Genomic DNA, 20,123 nt, shown 5'->3' on the forward strand with positions numbered 1-20,123 from the left:
ACAGAGAAAGAACAGAACTGAACAGAACCAGGAGAATAATTTAGACTTTGACAACAATATGGTAAAAACAAACAACTCTGAAAAAACTGGAAATACTGATCAATGTAATGACTAGAGAACTAATGATTAAAAACGCTACCCATCTCTCGACAGATGCGTGGAAATTTGCTTTGCTTGATTATATAGATGTCTGTAACAGGCATTTTGTTTTTCTTTTGTTTCCCACTGGAATAGGGAGGAAAGAAGTTGAGAAGGCAGAATTCTGCTGATTGATTTCATGAAACTATGCTTCTTCTACTTCCCTATTTCAATAATTTGTAAAACAGTGTACAAGATTTAAGACTTCACAAACTGAACATAACAATATGTGGTACATGTGACTGTAGGGATTATTTGAAAAATAAAACAGAATAAGGTTATATCTCTCTGATTTTCAATTAGACTGTTTAGTTTCCATTGAGAAAAATTTAGTCTCACAAGCAACATGTGGGTCCATAAGCCAGGAACATGTGTCTTTTGATAGTGACCTGTAATCTTATTTCACATCAAATACCAATTGTTCTTGCATTTTTACAAAACTGACATGTTAAAACGCAATAACAATTTATGTGACAATACTCTCTTTATAAGTTATCATATCCGTGGTACTTCAGTGGAGGCTGAATGATTACTTAAGGCCTTAATAAAATTGTATGTAAGCTCAATTAGATTATAAACTCCTTGAGAACAAGGTCTGGGTTCACTCTTCATATACCTAATGTATAGGACAGAATTTTTCTATGTAGGAGGTATTTAATCAAATTCTGTTAAACAAACTTGTCTATTTGCTTGATTTTGAGAAGAAAAAAAATCAACACCTAAACTGTAACATCACTGTCTTCTCAATGGCAGAATTAAAACATGCTTCATCATTTTTTACTCATTTAAGCTCTGTAGAAATACACATACACAGCAAAGTTCTTCTGATTCCAAATCTAGCACTTTTCCAACTAGACATGGGCCTTTGCTAAAGATTCTTTGAGAAAGAGAAGAGGAACATGGTCAGTCGCATGCATGGAAATACCATAAATTTGCCCCATAGTCAAGCCAAGTCAATAAACACTTATTAAAACACCCACCATGTGTCAGACACTGTGTTGAGAGCTGGGGATACAAAGAAAAACAAAATCAATCCCTACCTTTGAGAGCTCAGTCAAACATGGGAGACAATTATGTAGAACCAGGATAGTGACAGGATCAATTGGAGATAATGGTGGGTGGGGGGAGAGCACTAAGATTAAGGAGGACTGGGAAAGACTTCTAGAAGAAGGAGGGACTAGAGCTGAGACCTGAAAGAAGCCATGAGGCAGAGATGAGGAGGGAAAGTGTTCCAGGCATGAGGGACAGCCAGAGAAAATGCTTAGAGTGGGAGATGGAGGTGTCCTAGGAAAAGCAAGAAGCCGGTGTCTCTGGATGGCAGAGTATGAAGGGAGAGTGGGGGAAGAGTAAAGTTTTTACCTTTGACCCTGGAGTTTGAGTGGGGGGGTGTGACATAGTGAGACTTGTGCTTTAGTAAGATTAATGTGACAGCTGAGAGGAGGGATAGAGGGGGAGAGACTTATAGCCAGGACTGCAGAGTATTTTATCCTCATCTCCTGTCTGTTTCTACAGCCTAGCTCCTGGGCCCTGCCTCAAGTTTAGAAACGACTAGTTATAAGAATATCTTCATTCCCTCAATGATAATAATAATACTCATCTGGTTCCTTCCTACCTAATGGATATTATAAGAATTATAATATCGTTACTTCAAGTACTCTAAGTGTCTGGATGAATGTCAGTCTTTGAATAAAGTATTATTAAACAGGCTAATTGGATGCAAGCTACCTTAAATAGAAAAAAGGAAAGTCAGTTAAGAATTAAACTGGCTTTCAGCCAAGTTTTTTGGCCAATACCATTTCCTCTGAAGATCTTACTGCAATTGTTGCTATGGGAAATCTGTGTTTCAAATCATATCAAAATCAACAAATGTTTTTAGCACCTTCTCAAGTACTGTAAGATACAAGTACCAAGAGTGAAATAAACCCTATTTCGCAATGAGTTTACATTCTAATGAGGGAAATAAGTACATATAAAAACACAAGCAGCATAATTATAAAGCTAAAACAAATACATTCAAGGTAATACAAGACCGTTTAGGCAGCAGGACACTAACAGCTTCGGAAGGAGGGGCTGAATCCAGAGAGGTTTCATGCAGTAGAAGATGGATGATGTGTACTTTAAATGAAAAGAGGATGCTATTAGGCAAAGGTAAGGAGGAAGGGCAGATAGGTGGCACATTGGATAGAATGCCAGGGCTGGAGGCAAGAAGACCCAAATTCAAGTACAGCCTCAGACACTGGCTTTGTGACTTCAGGGAAGTCACTGAATCCTGTATGCCTCAGTTTCCTCATTTGTAAAACGAGCTGCAGAAGAAAATGGCAAACCACTCCAGTATTTTAGCCAAGAAAATCCCAAATGGGATCACAAAGAGTTGGACGAAACTGGAAAATGACCAAACAACAAAGGAAAGAGGTCATTCCAAGTATGGAGGGACAGCCAGTACAAAGCAAAGAGATGGGAGATACAATGTGGTATATGAAGAAAAAAAGAGAAAGTCAATTTGGCTGGGTTGTGGAATGTGGAAAACAGAAGGCTGAAAAAATAGGCTGGGGCCAGGTTGTACAGGGTTTTAAAATATAAGCAGGAGTTTATAAACTAAATGAAGGGGCTTCTATTTTATTCTTGAGGTGATAGAAAGCCACAGGAGTTGATTAATAGGGGAGTCACAAAGACACTTAAGGAAAATCACTTGGCTGCTGCCAAATGTGGAGGATGTACTAGAGTGGTGAGAGACTGGAGGCAAATGAAGAGGCTGCTGTAAGAATCTGGGTGAGCGGTGATGAGGGCCTGAACCAATGTGACAGCTGTGTGAGAAAGAGAGGGCAGATATGAAAGATATTGCAAAGAATGAAATGGCAACATCTGGCATACGTGGGATGAGGAAGAGGAGTTCAAGACAATGCCAAGATTCCATACTAAAAAGAAGTGGTGTCTCTGACAGACAGAGATATTTGGCAAAGGCAGAATTTGGAGAGAAAGATAAGAGTTCAGCTCTAGATCTGGCAAGCTGAAGATTTCTCTCAAACAGGGGCAGCTCGGTAGCACAGAGATACCAACCTTGGAGTTAGGAGGACCCAAGTTCAAATCAAAATTCAAATGTTGAGCTGTGTGTGACGCAGGAAGGGAGGAAGTGAGAAAGGGAAGGAAGGAAGGAAGAAAGGAAGAAAGATTCCTTCCATCAATCAGTTTGAAAGCAGAGAAAAAATGGCACCTAAAACCTAATACTGAGGAATAAATTTCAGTATCAATTACAAAAAAGATCTTTCCTACATGGGCTGAGGATCTTCACAAGTATGAATACAAACTAACAACTGATGAAATCTGAATTTTGCTCACTATTTGCCACGCAAACTTGAACTAGATTACAACATTCTATACACAATCACGTTTTAATCCATCTCAACAGTTAATGAAATCATCATTATCACCTGTCTGGCACCATAGCTTCTCTGGCCAAGTTTGTGGTTTTTTATTATTTACTCTTCATCTAGCTTTTTCAATACTCCATCTCTTGCTAAAATGTTAGAATAATAATACATAAAACCAAAATAGAAATCCTAAAGAAAGTTTGTATTTCTCTCTATAAAAATATTTCTCAATATCCATTTAACAAGTGACTTTTATGTCATTTTGCACTTTTTCAAAGTGCCAACACAATCTTATTTGATACAACATCCCTGTGAAGACGATTACCATCCCTGTCTTAGACATGAGAATACTCAGTAATGAAAAGACTATTGACTATGAGAGAAGGAACAGGGAAGAAAAATGAATGAGGTTATAAGCAACTTTCCCAAGATCCTCCTACCAGTAAGAAAAATGAGTACCAATAAAACTCAAATATGGACAAGGTTCCTGGTATAGTGCCATACCAGTTACCTAATATTTTAATTAGATAAATTCAACTCCAAGGGACGGAAACAATATTTTCATCATAAAGACATCCATAAAATTATTTTACAGATTTACTCATTTACATAATATTCATGCTAAACAAGAAGAAATCAGGCAGAAGAGAAAAAAGTAGGGGAAAAGGCAAAGCCACACTTTCATGGGACAAAAGCAGAGGCTAACACACAACTAACAAGAGTTAGAGGAATATTATGAAAGAGAAAGATGCTGAAATGTTTCTAGCCCAAAAATACCTGGAAACTACTGCACCAGACCTGCCTCTCAACTACATGAATTCTGTTAAGATTTAAGTACTCTAAGTTTTAATATACAGGTTATTTTACATTCATATACAATCTTTACTTCAAATATTTATCAAATCATGTAAACATGCTTTTTTCAGGCAATCTCTCTGGGGGGGAAAGAAACCTCTCCAAATGTATTACTCAGAATGTCAGTACTAAAGAAGAGCTGTGTTAATTTGCAACTCCCTCTGTCATCCGATTCTTACTCACAGTTTGGTCACTTATTGAATTGTGTAATATCCTCTGCTACATCGATTTAAAATGCTGAGTGAAGTAAGACTGTCTCCTTGTTCTAAAGAAATATTTTTAATAGAAATCAGAATACAAAAAAAGGATCACAGACTGCAGGCAAGAAGGAGCTCATAGGCCAGCTGGTCCAATCCTCTTACTTTACTGAAAAGGATGCCCAAGGTCACATAAAAAAATGGGAGATGGAGAGTCTGACCCAGGCCCTGCCTTCGAAGCCAGGGCCCTTTCCCCTGAACCGAAATGCCTCTCATTTACTCCCACACTGGGGGATGGACTCATTGAGTTAATCCAGAAAGTTCATATTCATCAAAGGAAAAAATAGCACAGAGAATATAAATATGTCCTAGATGTAAGTTAATGACAAAACAGCTTACCTACTAAAACAGGATATCTGGGGGGGGGTCTGAATATACCACATATAGTTCTTTATTTCAAGTACAGCTCACCTTGTTTCAAAGAGTGAACCTTTTCAGAGTTGTAACTGTGACCTGTGCTTTTTGTTCGCTTGTTTTTTAAATGTGCTTCTCTTCCCTGGGTAAAGGCACTCAGATACTTGACGGCTTGACCTCTGCACACCTTTGACACTGCTGCTCACTCACTTTCTCTTATTTAATACTGGGTTCTCTACAGGACACCACTTTCTCCTGGTTTTCCTTATCTGACCACTACATCTCAAGTCTCCTTTGCTAGCTCCTCATCCAAGTCACAACCACTAACTGTGGGTGTCCTCAGGTTCTGTCCTGGGCCCTTGTCTCTTTTCCCTCTATACTACTTCACTTGATAATTTCATCAGTTCCTATAGGTTTAATGACTATTTCTATGCTAATGATATTTAAATCTACCTATCCTTGCCCTAACCTCTCTGCTGACCTCGAGTCTTACGTCAGCAAATGCCTTTTAAAAATCTCCAAGTGGATGTCCATAAGACACTTTAAACAAGTCCAAAACGGAACTTACTATCTTTCTCCCTTCTCCTCCTCCCTTGCCTAGTCCTGAGGGTGACATCATCCTCCCAGATCTCAGGCTCACAACCTAGAAGTCATCCTGGAGTCCTCACTCTCTCACCCTCCACATATCCACACTCTTTGATATCTCCACATCTCATGTATCTTCAGTGCAGCTTTCACCACCCCCAACTGGATGACTACAATAGGTGTTTGGTGAGTTTGGCTGTCTGGCTCCCCCCACTGCCCCAATCCATCCTGAATTCAGCCACTTAAATTTCCTAAAGTGCAGGTCCAATCACATCACCCTCCTATTCAATAAACTCCAATGGCTCCCTACTACTTCCAGGATCAAATACAAAATCCTCTATTAGGGTTTCAAAGGCCTTGGTAACTGGGCCTTTCCTAACTTCCTAAGTTTTCTCACACTTTCCTCACCACTATGCACTCTTCCATCCAGTGACACTGGCCTCCTGGCTAGTCCACCAGTAAGAGTCCATCTCTCCACTCCATGCTGCCATTAATGATCTTCCTCCTCAATTCTGTCTACTGGCTTCCTGGGATCCCTTAAAGTCCCAACTAAAATCCATTATTTTACAGGAAGCCTTTTCCCAATCCCTTTTAATGCTAGGGCCCTCCTGTAAATTATTTTCTATTTATCCTGTCTATAGACCGTTTTGCATATATTTGTTTTCATGCTTTCTTTCCTGTTAGATTGTAAAGGGGTTGGGGGAGGAGAACAACCAGAAGGACAGGAGCCTTCCAGTACTACATCTCAAACTTTACTATCAACCTGTAATCACAGAAAAATTTGTTGCTGGATAGGAAATAGGGTGGTTGATCACTGAAACAGATTAGGTATACAATAAACAGAAGCCAATAAAATGAGCACAGTAACCTAGAGTTTGACACACACAGAGATCTCAGCTACTTGGGCAAGAACTCATTATTTGAGCAAAATTACTAGGAAAACTGAAAAGCAGTCCGGTAAAAACTAGGTAGAGATCATCATTTGAAGCTGTTTACCAAGATAAGCTCAAAGTGGGGACACAATTTAGACATAAAGGGTGATACCATAAGCAAATTAATAGAGCACAGAACAAATCTCCTGTCAGACATATGGATAAGGGAAGAATTCGTCAGAGAGAGAGAAGAGGTTCATAGGCAGTAAAATGGACAATTTTGCCTACAAAGAACTTAAAAAGGTTTTGCACAAACAAAATCAATGCAGCTAAAATTAAAAGAAAAGCAGGAAAACTCTTTGGGGGAAAAATATTTGTAAACAGTTTCTCTGATAAAGGAAACTAAATCAAATTTATGAGACTTAAGAGCCATTTCCCAACTGACTGAGATTTGAACAGGAAGTTTTAAAAGCTAATAGTAGTCATGAAAAAATGCTTTAAATCACTAATAGAGAAATGCAAATTAAAATAACTCTGAGGTACCACCACCTCATACCCAACAGACTGGCTAAGATGCCCCCCTCCCCCCAAAAATGACAAATGCTGGAGCAAATGGGGAAAATAGTTACACTAATGTAAGGTTGGTGGAGTTGTGAATGGTGAATTAGTTGTCTAATCATTCTAGAAAGCAACCTGGAACTATGCCCAAAAAAAAGCCATTAAACTATACATATCCTGTGACCCTGAGATATCACTGTTAGGTCTATATACCCAAAGAGATCAAAGAAAGATGGGAAAGGACTCTTATGTGCAAAAACATTTACAGCAGCCATTTTTATAGCAGCAAAGAATTGGAAACGGAGAGGATACCAATCAATCAGAAAAACTTTTAGAGAATGAGGTTATTTCAGATAGGTGAAGTTTCCAGATAACCAGAAATTTACACATATTAAATGCTAACACTGTGTTTTATTTCCACAGACCTTCATTTGAAGACTCAGTCTCATGACTGTGTCACAACACAGTAACAATGTCTTTAGGGTTCACTCAGGCACTGGACCTCAGGGTCTCTGCCTACTCATCCACATCAGCTAGTCTGCTCCTGGCAGTAATTCTTTTCCACCCCCTTCCTTCTCTAATCTCTCAGTTGGAGATCAGGAAGAATCACCAGAGGGGTTGATGATCAAACTTGTGAAATCAGTAAATTTTTTATAAACAATACATGAACAGATATCCTTCAGAATTTGTCTACCTATCTATCTCTGGTCAAGTACTTGGGTCTGGGGAGCCACTATTTTTCTGAATGCTCCACAGCCTTTTCTGCTGTTCATGGCTAATATGGATATGGCTGAAGGCGATTAAGTTAAACTGTAGATAAGTGTGGTATTTCTTTAAACTCAAGTTCAGGTTTGAAATCTCCTTTCTATAAAGGAGAGAAATTTAACAGGAAAGACAAAATCAAAAGTTTTGGGGTTTTTTGGAGAAAAGAAGAGAGACATGGCGATAGAACATGGGATTGAGCCAGAAAGACCTGGTTTCAAATCTTATTTAGATATTAACTAGCTGAGTGATGTCAGGAAAGTCACTTTCTATTTTTCAGTTTCTTCACCTATAAGATGAGGGTGGCTGGACTTCATGGCCTCTAGGGTCATGATACTACCAAAAAAATCTTCCAGACAGCACAAAGACTAAAATAAAAGTCTCAAAAGCCCAACCGTCTATATCTAATTACATTTTACTAACCTTCACCAAAAACTGTAAGAAGGTGACTGGGATAGGAACTTTCTTCTTCTCACGGAAGAGTTAAGCCTTGGTTTTATCCATTGCAGGAGGCAAAAATGACATCAGAAAAAAAAATTTAGCAATTCCCTTTAGGTACAATACCCTTAGACATGTCTAACCTGATTTCACACTTTGACCCTCAATTCCTGTAACTTCAAATACAATCATTTTTGCACAAAAGTTACATTTTAGTTCTGAGAGAAGCCAGGGGTTACTTACCTCTGCTTCTGCTGTTAACAGTATCTTCCGTGTCAGGTGCTGTTCAGAGTCAACTTGACCTGAAGAGGAAAAACCCAAGATTTCATTTTTAAAAAGTTTTCATCTTTTTTCCCCACACATATAAAAACAAGTTTTAACACTTTTTTAAAAATCTGCATTCTGAATTCTTTCCCTTCTTTCCCCTCTCCTTGAGAAGGCAATTTAACATAGGTTATACATGTATAGTCATGCAAAATATATTTCCATATTTGTCACATTGCAAAAGAAAACACAGATTCCTCCATCATAAAAATATCAAGAAAAATAAAGTTTTAAAAATAGCATGCTTTGATCTGCACTCAGACTCCATGAGTTCTAACTGTCTTAGATCACTGTATTGTTAAAAATAGCTGTCATTCACAGTTGATTAACCTTACAATATTGCTGGTACTGCATACCACGTTCTCCTGGTTATGCTCACTTCACTTTGCATTAGTTCATGTAACCCTTCCCAGGTTTTATGAAATCATCCTGCTCATCACTTCTTACAATGTAACAGTATTCCGTCACAATCACATACCACAACTTGTTCAGCTATTTCCCAATTGATAGGCATCCCCTCAATTTCCAATTCTTTGCCACCACAAAAAGAACTGTTATAAATATTTTTGTACATGGAAGTCTTTTTCCCCCTTTTTTGGATCTCTTTGGGATGTGGATCACTAGTGTGTACTGCTAGGTCAAAAAGTATGCACAGTTTACAGCCCTTTGGGCACAGTTCCAAAATGCTCTCTAGAATAGTTGGATCTCTAGAATGGTGAAGTTCACAACTCCAGTTGTGAACTAGCGTCCCAGTTTTTCCAAATCCCCTCCAATAGTTGTCGTTTTCCTTTTCTATCATATTAGCCAATCTGATAGGTGTGAACTAGTACCTCAGAGTCATTTTAAAATCCAAGGCTTTACAGTGATTTTTCATTAGCTCATTTTTAGTTATCTGTCATAACTAAGACAATAAAAATTATAAGTCATCTGTGAAAGTGCTTTGAAAAAGGGGCTACATAAAACAAGGCTTTTACTGTTCTCATTTAAATCTTAAAGTAGAGAATTATTAACAGTAGCATAAACATAATTGCATAAAGATCTCAATATTATCCATACACTTTTTTTTTTTAAGTGGGAAAAGTTATTTTATAGCAAGCAGTATGAATTGCAGATTTTAGGCTAATGGAAATGGCCTTGAGGCTTCAAGAAGTAGATCAACTCTCAAGCCGATAAAAGAACTTCCTGAAGCATTTCCTACCCTGCCCACTTCCCCCCTCCAAAAAAACCACACAGAACAAACCGAAAAAACTTTGTTCAATGACTCTTGAGAAGCAAAATCCTATTAGTCTATTAGGCTCCATTCTCAGTATGTCAATCTAACTTTTTAGCTGAATATCTTGTTGCTTCTAATACTGCCATATTCTATTCCCTGTTTCCAAGCGATATGGAAACTGAAGTTAAATTATTCAACAAATTGGGATGGGGGGGGGTGGGAAAGAGATAGAATGCCACCTCCAGTAATGCTGACAAAAAAAACCCAAAAACCTTTTGTACTTTCCTTTACCCTTTCATCAGTACATTAACAAATCATTTATAAATGCACAAAAGACAACAGGCTACTGATTTTTTAGAAAGGTATCACTGATTAAGTTTACAAAATGCAGCTCACAATGTCATCAAAATACCTTGTCCAATTTCATAAAGGTAAGTAGTACATTTTTCCCCATTTTTCTCCTGGCCCTGTTCTCTATTTCCTCTGGACTTCATCCCCCATTCCCCTCATTTCTGTTCTTTCTACATGTGGTCTAGACAGTTTTTTTTTCCTTGTATTCACATCCCCATAACTTAGCAAAGTGCCTGCCACGTGGTATGTACATAATAAATGCTTGTTCCTTCCTTCCTCCAACTGGAAATAGGCCTCTACATCCAATGTTTCACTCACTATGATTACGTCAGAGTAGATATTACACAAATGTAAAGTGTGCTCCTGAACTAATTCAGCTATTCAAGCCAAGTGCTTTAATGTTTTGCCTTAGACTTGAAGAAAAAAAAAAAGCCCATCACTCTCAACCACAAGTTGACAGTATGCTTCCAAAAGTATTAGGAAGTTTAGGAAGACGACAATGAAAATGAAACAACAATGCCCCAGGAGAATTCGAGCCTAAAAATTAAAATGGTCTTTGTTCTGAATGTTGATTAAAAATAAGATATTAAAGTCACAAACATGAAATAAAAACATAAACAAAATAAAAAGTCAAATTCCATTTTTCACCCTGAAAAAAACTAATCTTATACGATTCGGGGGAAAAACATTTTCTTTTCTTGTTATCCGAATTTCTTGCAAGTCTATAAAGCTAAACAAAAATGCCCAGAGATAATATCCAATACTTTAAAAGAGCCAGCGGCATGCTTAACTCATAAGTCAACCCAAGGCTTCAAAACACAGTCAACCCTGAAACAGTGATAAGCCAGGTTTTGAAGGTTGTGTCATGTTTGATCTAACTGCCTTGACCAGATATCACTGCCTGAGAACGTTAGAATTTAATTTGTTATTTTCTAACCAAAATATAATGTCACAATAAATAATCTTTAAATACGGCCATTTAAGACTTTCATTAAGTCTCTTCTTATTAATTTAATTCCTAAGAGGTTTTAGCTTTTAAGCTACTTATATCACCAGTGTAACAGTTCTCTACACTAAGAAAAATGTCAACTATCTGACATTGATGGAAAATGTAATGTTCTGAATGCGTCAATTCTTTAGGTAACTGAAGCTTTCTTTCCCTTGAACTCTTTATTTTAATTCATACTGCTTGCTATAAAATAACTTGCTATAAAATAAGTGTAGTGCTCTAGGAAAAAAAAAGCAAGAAAAAGTTCTTTGCCCTTAGATAGTATTTATGTGAGTTCCTGTTTCAAGAGCAAGCATTTATATAGAACTTTAAGATTTGTGAAGAGCTTCACAATTATCTCATTTTATCACAACAACTCTGGGAGGCAGGTGCTATTATTAACCCTATTTTACAGATGAAGAAACTGAGGCAGGTGTGGCTTAGTGACATGACCAGCAAGAAACAGCTAGTAACTGAAGCCAGATCTGTAATCAAGTCTTCTTGATTCTGGGTCTAACATGCTATCCACCATGCCACTTAGCTGAAAAAAAAAAATGATCTAAACAGAATATAGAACAATGCATATTTTTCAAGTCAAGATTCTGTCATCACAAAATCTTTACCTTCAAAAACTCCTCTTCTACTTAAATCTTATTTCCTTTATTCCTACACACCAACAAAAATATAAACTGTCCTATTTTCTGTTTAGATTCTTGCAGTTTTAAGCCCTTGCAAACTTCCAATCTAATCTCATCCTCTACTACCCTATCTCTACCAACATCCTTAATTTTATATCCATGCAGAACACTAAACTTCATCCCTCTTCATTGAAATGTAGAGCCCACAAATATAGAATAAGTCTATTTAGATGTCTGGCCACTCCCAAAACATTTTTTATATTTCCATAAACAAGTCTGCCATGATGCTTTTATTAAACCCCATAAAATAAAAAGAACTTTTCCACTGATGCTCTCCATCTGCCTATTTCTCTTAACTGCATCAAAATCTTTCCAATTCTATTGTCACTGACACCCATGTAATCCAGATTTCTCATAGTTGCTCCTCAGAGGGAATGCTTCCTCTCGTGAGAAAGTCTCTAATTTTGGCCAATGATGTTCTCTACCATAATTATAGCTACTCCTATGCCTGTCATTAGGCAAGGTATTTCTGACTGACCTAGTGAACTCTCCTTTTTCACATTCAAGTGAAGTTTCTCCATAAAATTTGGAGAAACTAGCTCTCATTTTTTGACTTTTCTTTATAAGACGCTGGTGATCTATCTCCCACTAACCTGAAAGGATTGTAATCCTAGTTTTAGCATCATCCAAAATGAGGTTTTGATGGACGCATGACAATTTGACACAACCCCACCAAAAAATGGAGATAACTCAGGTGACCAAGGTGCAAGCAAGAGGCTCTCCTCTATCAATCCACTTGTCTGAGAGTCATCCAAAATCTGTCATATACTCAATGCATAATGACAAGGTGCTCTGTCTTGTTAAATTTTTAAAATGTATTTAATTGTTTTTAAATGTATTATTCTGTAATACATTTGTAATACACTACAATTTTATAAATTGTATAAAATGCATTTAAAAATATTATTCAAAATTCACAAAATTTAAAAGTATAAAAGAAATTTAAACTTTCAAATGTTTTTAAAAGTAATATTTATACTTCCAAGTATTAGTGAATTATTAAAGCTTAAATCCCCACTGAGGGACACACTGTATATTAGGACAACAGCTCATGAATATATAATTTGTAAATATATGCGTACATATCCATATACCACAGGTGCTTTTTCAACCCTTTTTTTTTTTTAACTGATGATCTGGAGACCAGTACATTAGATTTCACTGACCTAACACTGACTACTCTGCCTAAACACTATCCTAATTTTTGGAACCATTTCTTCTTCTGAAGGTGTGTGTATACATGTATGTATGTACCACACTCCCAGAGTTAAAATCATAACTAAGGTAAATAAATAAAGACATTATCAGCTGTTCTGTAGTCTGTGGGGGAGAAGAGGTGTGGAGGAAGTAGAATGACAGAAAAGAAAAATGAGGACAGAGATTCTTCTTTCTTTCTAGGTAGTCTATAGAATAGTCTCATGATATCATTACTTCTGCCTCCACTGATCTTCACCCAAATGTTCTCTATCAAGTCTTCTGTCCCTTCCCTGGCACTCCTCGTATACCATACTACTCTCTCCCACCCACACACCAGCCTGCTTTCACTCAACTAGTTTCTTTTGTATAAAATACAGTCTCAAAGACCTGAAATCCAATCATGTTTTCATCACACCAAGCGTCAGTAATACTCATGAAGCCAAATTGACACTTAGATTAAATAATGTAGATATACAGTATGTACACAGGAGCAAACAAGTGTTATTAGAATAATTCTATGCATCTAGATATGGAGATTTATTTAGGCCAAGAATCAGTTCTACCATTCTGAGAGGTTTTTGGACAAGTATCTTATAATTCAGTGTTTGTTTAAAAAATATTTTTCCAATTACATATAAAAATAACATTCATTTTTTAAAATGTTGAGTTCCAAATTCTCCCCCTCCTTGAGAAGGCAAGCAATTTGATATGTTTTACATGTGCAGTTGTGCAAAACATATTTTCATATGTGAAAGAAAACACAGATGGGGGCGGAACCAAGATGGTGGAGTATAAAGACACACGTATACTAGCTCTTCCCCCACAGCCCAGAAAATACCTGTTAAGAATGCCTCTCAACAAATTCTAGAGCAGCAGAAGCCACAAACAACGGAGTAGAGGATATTTCCAGCCCAGGGTGACCTGGAAGGCTGATGGGAAAGGTCTGTCGCATTGGTACACAGAGTACAGCATAGCCCAGCCTTGGCTGCGCAGCAATGGGAGGAGCAGGACCAGAGCAGGCCTCAGGGGCGGAATCCCCAGCAGCAGCAGAGGTTCTCAGATCCCTCAACCCACAAGCGCCAAATAAAGCTTCAAAGGTCAGTGAAAGGGTTTCTTCACCTCAGTGACAAGGGAGTAGGGTCCTCCCCTTAGCCCCAGCCCCAGGCAGTGGCAGCTGTGGTGACCACTGCAGGCAGCAGCCAGCTTCCATTGTTGGAGCCCTCAGCTTAAAATCCCTGGGGGAATTCAGCAGCTGATCTGAATCTCAGCCCTCAACATGGTCCTGGGGTAAGGAGGAGTGCTGGTGTGGCAGGGATTGAGGAATAAACTTCTCTCCTTTGACTGTGCCACCCTGGAGGAACTGAGATCTTACAGGTCCCCAGAATATACCCGACTCTTGACAAAGGACCCAAAAGTCAAGGAACTGGTTGGGAAAATGCCCCCAAAAAGGGGAAAAATAAGACTACAGAAGGTTACTTTCTTGGTGAACAGATATCTTCTCCCATCCTTTTGGATGAGGAAGAACAATGCTTACCATCAGGGAAAGCCATAAAAGTCAAGGCTTCTGTATCCCAAACATCCAAAATAAATATGCAATGGTCTCTGGCCATGGAAGAACTCAAAAAAGATTTTAAAAATCAAGTAAGAGAGGTGGTGGAAAAATTGGGAAGACAAATGAGAGAGATGCAAGAAAATCATGAAAAGCAAGTCAACAGCTCGCTGAAGGAGACCCAAAAAATGCTGAAGAAAATAACACCTTTAAAAATAGGCTAACTCAACTGGCAAAAGAGGTTCAAAAAGCCAATGGGGGGGGGGGGGGGGGGGGGGAGCCAAGACGGTAGAGTACAAAGATGCACATACACATAGCTCCAAACCCACAACCCATAGAACATCCGTATAAAGTAACTCACGGCGAATTCTGGAGCAGTGAGGCCACAGAACAGTGGAGCGAAGGAGATTTCTGTTCCAGAGGGACCTGCAAACCTCTCGCAAAAGGTCCGTTGCACTGTGGACGCGGAGCCCAGCCCAGCCCTGCCGCGGCCACGGCACCGAGAGGAACAGATCCAAGCAGGCTTCAGGGACAGGATCTCCAGCGGCCGCGCAGGTCCCTCCACCCACAGGTGACGGGGGTCAGTGAGAGGGTCTCTTTGGTGGGTCAAGAGGGGAGTGGGGTGCCCCCATAACTCAGGCCCCCTCGGGAGGCAGAAGCTGAGGCAGCGGCAGACCAGGGCTCCCCAAGCAGGCAGGAGCCTGGATCCATTGTTGAAGGTCTCTGCATAAACCCCCTGAGGGAACTGAGCCTGAGAGGTGGCCCTGCCCCCACCTGAGCACCTGAACTTAATCTCACACTGAATAGCAGCCCTGCTCCTGCCGAAGCCCCAAGGCTGGGGAGCAGCATTTGAATCTCAGACCCCAAGCGCTGGCTGGGAGGATCAGGAGGCAAGGTGGGTGTGAGGAGAATATTCAGAGGTCAAGTCACTGGCTGGGAAAATGCCCAGAAAAGGGAAAAGAAATAAGACTATAGAAGGTTACTTTCTTGGTGAACAGGCATTTCCTCCCTTCCTTTCTGATGAGGAAGAACAATGCTTACCATCAGGCAAAGACACAGAAATCAAGGCTTCTGTGTCCCAGCCCACCCAATGGGCTCAGGCCATGGAAGAGCTCAAAAAGAATTTTGAAAATCAAGTTAGAGAGGTGGAGGAAAAACTGGGAAGAGAAACGAGAGACATGAAGTCAAAGCACGAACAGCAGGTCAGCACCCTGCTAAAGGACACCCAAAAAAATGTTGAAGAAAATAACACCTTGAAAAATAGGCTAACTCAATTGGCAAAAGAGGTTCAAAAAGCCAATGAGGAGAAGAATGCTTTCAAAAGCAGAATCAGCCAAATGGAAAAGGAGATTCAAAAGCTCACTGAAGAAAATAGTTCTTTCAAAATTAGAATGGAACAGATGGAGGCTAATGACTTTATGAGAAACTAAGAAATCACAAAACAAAACCAAAAGAATGAAAAAATGGAAGATAATGTGAAATATCTCATTGGAAAAACAACTGACCTGGAAAATAGATCCAGGAGAGGCAATTTAAAAATTTTGGGACTACCTGAAAGCCATGATCAAAAAAACAGCCTAGACATCATCTTTCATGAAATTATCAAGGAAAACTGCCCTGAGATTCTAGAACCAGAGGGCAAAATAAATATTCAAGGAATCCACAGAACACCACCTGAAAGAGATCCAAAAAGAGAAACTCCTAGGAACATTGTGGCCAAATTCCAGAGTTCCCAGGTCAAGGAGAAAATATTGCAAGCAGCTAGAAAGAAACAATTCAAGTATTGTGGAAATACAATCAGGATAACACAAGATCTAGCAGCTTCTACATTGAGGGATTGAAGGGCATGGAATAGGATATTCCAGAAGTCAAAGGAACTAGGACTAAAACCAAGAATCACCTACCCAGCAAAACTGAGTATAATACTTCAGGGGAAAAAATGGTCTTTCAATGAAACAGAGGATTTTCAAGCATTCTTGATGAAAAGACCAGAGCTGAAAAGAAAATTTGACTTTCAAACACAAGAATGAAGAGAAGTATGAAAAGGTGAACAGCAAAGAGAAGTCATAAGGGACTTACTAAAGTTGAACTGTTTACATTCCTACATGGAAAGACAATATTTGTAACTGCTGAAACTTTTCAGTATCTGGGTACTGGGTGGGATTACACACACACACATGCACACACGCACACACACATAGAGACAGAGTGCACTGAAGAGGATGGGATCATATCTTAAAAAAATGAAATCAAGCAGTGAGAGAGAAATATATTGGGAGGAGAAAGGGAGAAATGGAATGGGGCAAATTATCTCTCATAAAAGAGGCAAGCAAAAGACTTATTAGTGGAGGGATAAAGAGGGGAGGTGAGAGAAAAACATGAAGTTTACTCTCATCACATTCCACTAAAGGAAAGAATAAAATGCACCCTCATTTTGGTAGGAAAACCTATATCACAATACAGGAAAGTGGGGGATAAGGGGATAAGCAGCGTGGGGGGGATGATGGAAGGGAGGTCATGGGGAGGAGGGAGCAATTTGAGGTCGACACTCATGGGGAGGGATAGGATCAAAAGAGAATAGAAGTAATGGGGGACAGGATAGGATGGAGAGAAATATAGTTAGTCTTATACAACACAACTCTTATGGAAGTCATTTGCAAAACTACACAGATATGGCCTATATTGAATTGCTTGCCTTCCAAAAGGAAGGGGTGGGGAGGGAGGGAGGTAAAGAAGTTGGAACTCAAAGTGTTAGGATCAACTGTCAAGTAATGTTCTTACCACCAGGAAATAAGAAATACAGGTAAAGGGGTACAGAAAGTTATCTGGCCCTACAGGACAAAAGAGAAGATGGAGACAAGGGCAGAGAGGGATGATAGAAGAGAGAGCAGATTAGTCATAGGGGCAATTAGAATGCTTGGTGTTTGGGGGGGGAGAAGGGATAAAAGGGGAGAAAATTTGTAACCCAACATTTTGTTAAAATGTTAAAAGTTAAATAAACAAATTAAAAAAAAAAAAGCCAATGAGGAGAAGAATGCTTTAAGAAAACACAGACAAAAAAAAGAAAAAACTATGTTTTGATCTGCATTCAGACTTCATCAGTTTTTTCTCTAGAGGTGGATAGTATTTATCAAGTTGTTTGGAATTGTCCTGATCACTGTATTGCTGAGATGAGCTAAGTCATTCACAGCTGATCATCATACAATATTGCTGTAACTATGTGCAATGTTCTCCTCACTTACTTCACTTTACATCAGTTCATTTAAGTCCAGGTTTTTTTTTTTTCTGTAAGCATCTTGGTTCATCATTTCTTATAGCACAACAGTATTCCATCACAAGGTAAGATAGACTTCCACACCCAACTGAGTGTATTGTTCTCTCTTTGAGCCAATTCTGATGACAGTGAGGTTTAAGTATTACCCTACCCCCATCTTCTCCTCCACTGTAAAAGCTCTTTTGCACCTCTTTTATGTGAAATATTTTACCCCATTCTACCCAATGCATCCCTCTCTCACCCCTTAAATTTTTTTTTTGTAATCCCATCATAGTCAACTCATGCCTGAGACCTCTATCTATACTCCTCCTAAATAACCTAATAATGATAAAATATTAAGAGTTACACATATCATCTTCCCACACAGGAATGTAAACAGCTGAACCTTGTTGATTCCCTTTTGATTTCTCTTTCCTGGTTACCTTTTTTTAGGCTTCTCAAGTCTTGTATTTGAAAGTCAATTTTTCTTTTCAGCTCTGGTCTTTTCATCAGGAATGATTGAAAGCCTCCTTTTCACCAAATGTCCAATTTTTCTCCCCTAAAGAATTACACTTATTTCTGCTGGGTAAGTGATTCTTGGTTGTAATCCTAGTGATCCTCCCACCCCCACTCATATCATATTCCAAGCCCTCCAGTCCTTTTTGATGTATGAATTGTTTCTTTCTGTATATAAGCAGTATTTTCTCCTTGACCTGAGAATTTGGCTATAATATTCCTGGGAATTTTCATTTTTGTGATTTTTTTTACAGGAGATGATGGGTGAATTCTTTTGATTTCCATTTTACCTTTTGGTTCCAGGATATCAGGGCATTTTTCCTCAACAATTTCCTGAAGTATGATTTCTAAACTTTTTTTCTTTTGTTCAACGTTTTCAGGTAGTCCAATAATTATTAAATGATCTCTTCTCAATCTATTTTCCAGGTCAGTTGTTTTTCTAATGAGATACTTCACACTTTCTTCTATTTTTCCATTCATTTGATTTTGTTTTATTGTTTCTTTATGTCTCATGGAGTCATTAGCTTCTACTTGCCCGATTCTAATTTTTAAGGAATTATTTTCTTTAAAGAGCTTTGTACCTCCTTTTTCATTTGGGACAATTCTACTTTTTAAGGAGTTCCTTCCTTCACTGAATTTTTGTACCTTTTTTTTCCATTTGGCCAATTATGCTTTTTTTTTTTTTTTAAGTTCTCTTCAGTATTTTTTGAGCCTCCCTTTACCAAGATATTGACTCTTTTTTCTTGATTTTCTTTTATCACTCATTCCCCAATTTTTCTTCTACCACCCTTACTTGATTTTTAAAAATCTTTTTGAGCTCTTCCAGGAATTCTTGTTGGGCTTATGTACAATTCACATTTTCCTTTGAGACTTTGAATGTAGCAGTGTTGATCTGGTTGTCTTCTGGCTTTGTGCTTTGATCTTCCCTGTCATCATAGTAACTTCCTATGGTCAGGTTCTTTTTTTGCTGTTTGCTCATTTTTCCTGCGTATTTCTTGACTTTTAACTTTATGCTAAAATTGGACTCTATTCCAGAAGTGGAAGAGGCCCTGTCCCAAGGTTTAGGTATTTTGTGCTGTTTTCAGAGCTAGTTCTGGGTATCTGTAAGTCTTCAATTCTTCTAAGGTGGAATGTGTGGTCACTGCTCTCCTAGTCTGTGCTCTGGCCTGTGCAGAACCACAAGCATTTTTTTCTACCCTAGAACTGTGACCAGAGTCCCCTCTTCTCCTTCTGTTGCTAGCTCTGATGTGCTAGTGCTCCTACTTGCCCTGAGACTGAAACCGACCTAGGACTGTGACCCAGATCCACATATGAACAATCCACAGAGTCCTGTTCCTAGTGATGTGAAAGGGTCCCTTCTGACCAGTTTTCTGACTCCCCTTAACATTTGTGGGTTAAAAGCTCCAAAAGCTGCTGCTGGTTTGCTGAGACATGGCCTGCACTCCACTCTCATTCCAGCCAACCTTTAAGCTGTCTTGGGCTGGAAAACTGTTTCACTTTATCTTTTTATTAGTTCTGCCGATCCAGATTTCATTTTTAGGTGTGATTCTAATGTTTGGAGGGGAATTTGGGAGAGCTCAAGCGGGTCCCCTTCCTTTATTCTACCATCTTGGCTTCACCCTTCTCTATAATTCTGTCTTAATGTGACACTTCTAGTCAGCTTCACACCCAGTTTCAAAACAGTCTTTAGTTTCTTGTAGGCCTATAAGGATAGCAAAGCATATAGAGGTTGTACCTAAAAATACAATACTAAACATTTAGCAAGTTACTCCTATGGACACTACCTAAAGGAAAATAAAATCTTAATGCTAGAGATACAAAATCTATTTATAGTATTTTTATTAGTA

The 20,123-nt window shown here is 38.6% G+C and overlaps 1 protein-coding gene across 1 annotated transcript in view; it reads right to left on the reverse strand.

Moving 5' to 3' along the window:
- SOAT1 (sterol O-acyltransferase 1) overlaps positions 1-20,123 on the reverse strand; it is an 81,511-nt gene that overhangs the window by 43,116 nt on the left and 18,272 nt on the right. Inside the window, exon 3 of the mRNA XM_072648525.1 lies at positions 8,431-8,489. Coding sequence (XP_072504626.1) covers positions 8,431-8,489 — 59 coding nt within the window. The remainder of the gene's footprint in view (positions 1-8,430; positions 8,490-20,123) is intronic.

Source organism: Notamacropus eugenii, chromosome 2 (assembly GCF_028372415.1).
Source record: "Notamacropus eugenii isolate mMacEug1 chromosome 2, mMacEug1.pri_v2, whole genome shotgun sequence".
NCBI classification, from domain to species: Eukaryota; Metazoa; Chordata; class Mammalia; order Diprotodontia; family Macropodidae; genus Notamacropus; species Notamacropus eugenii.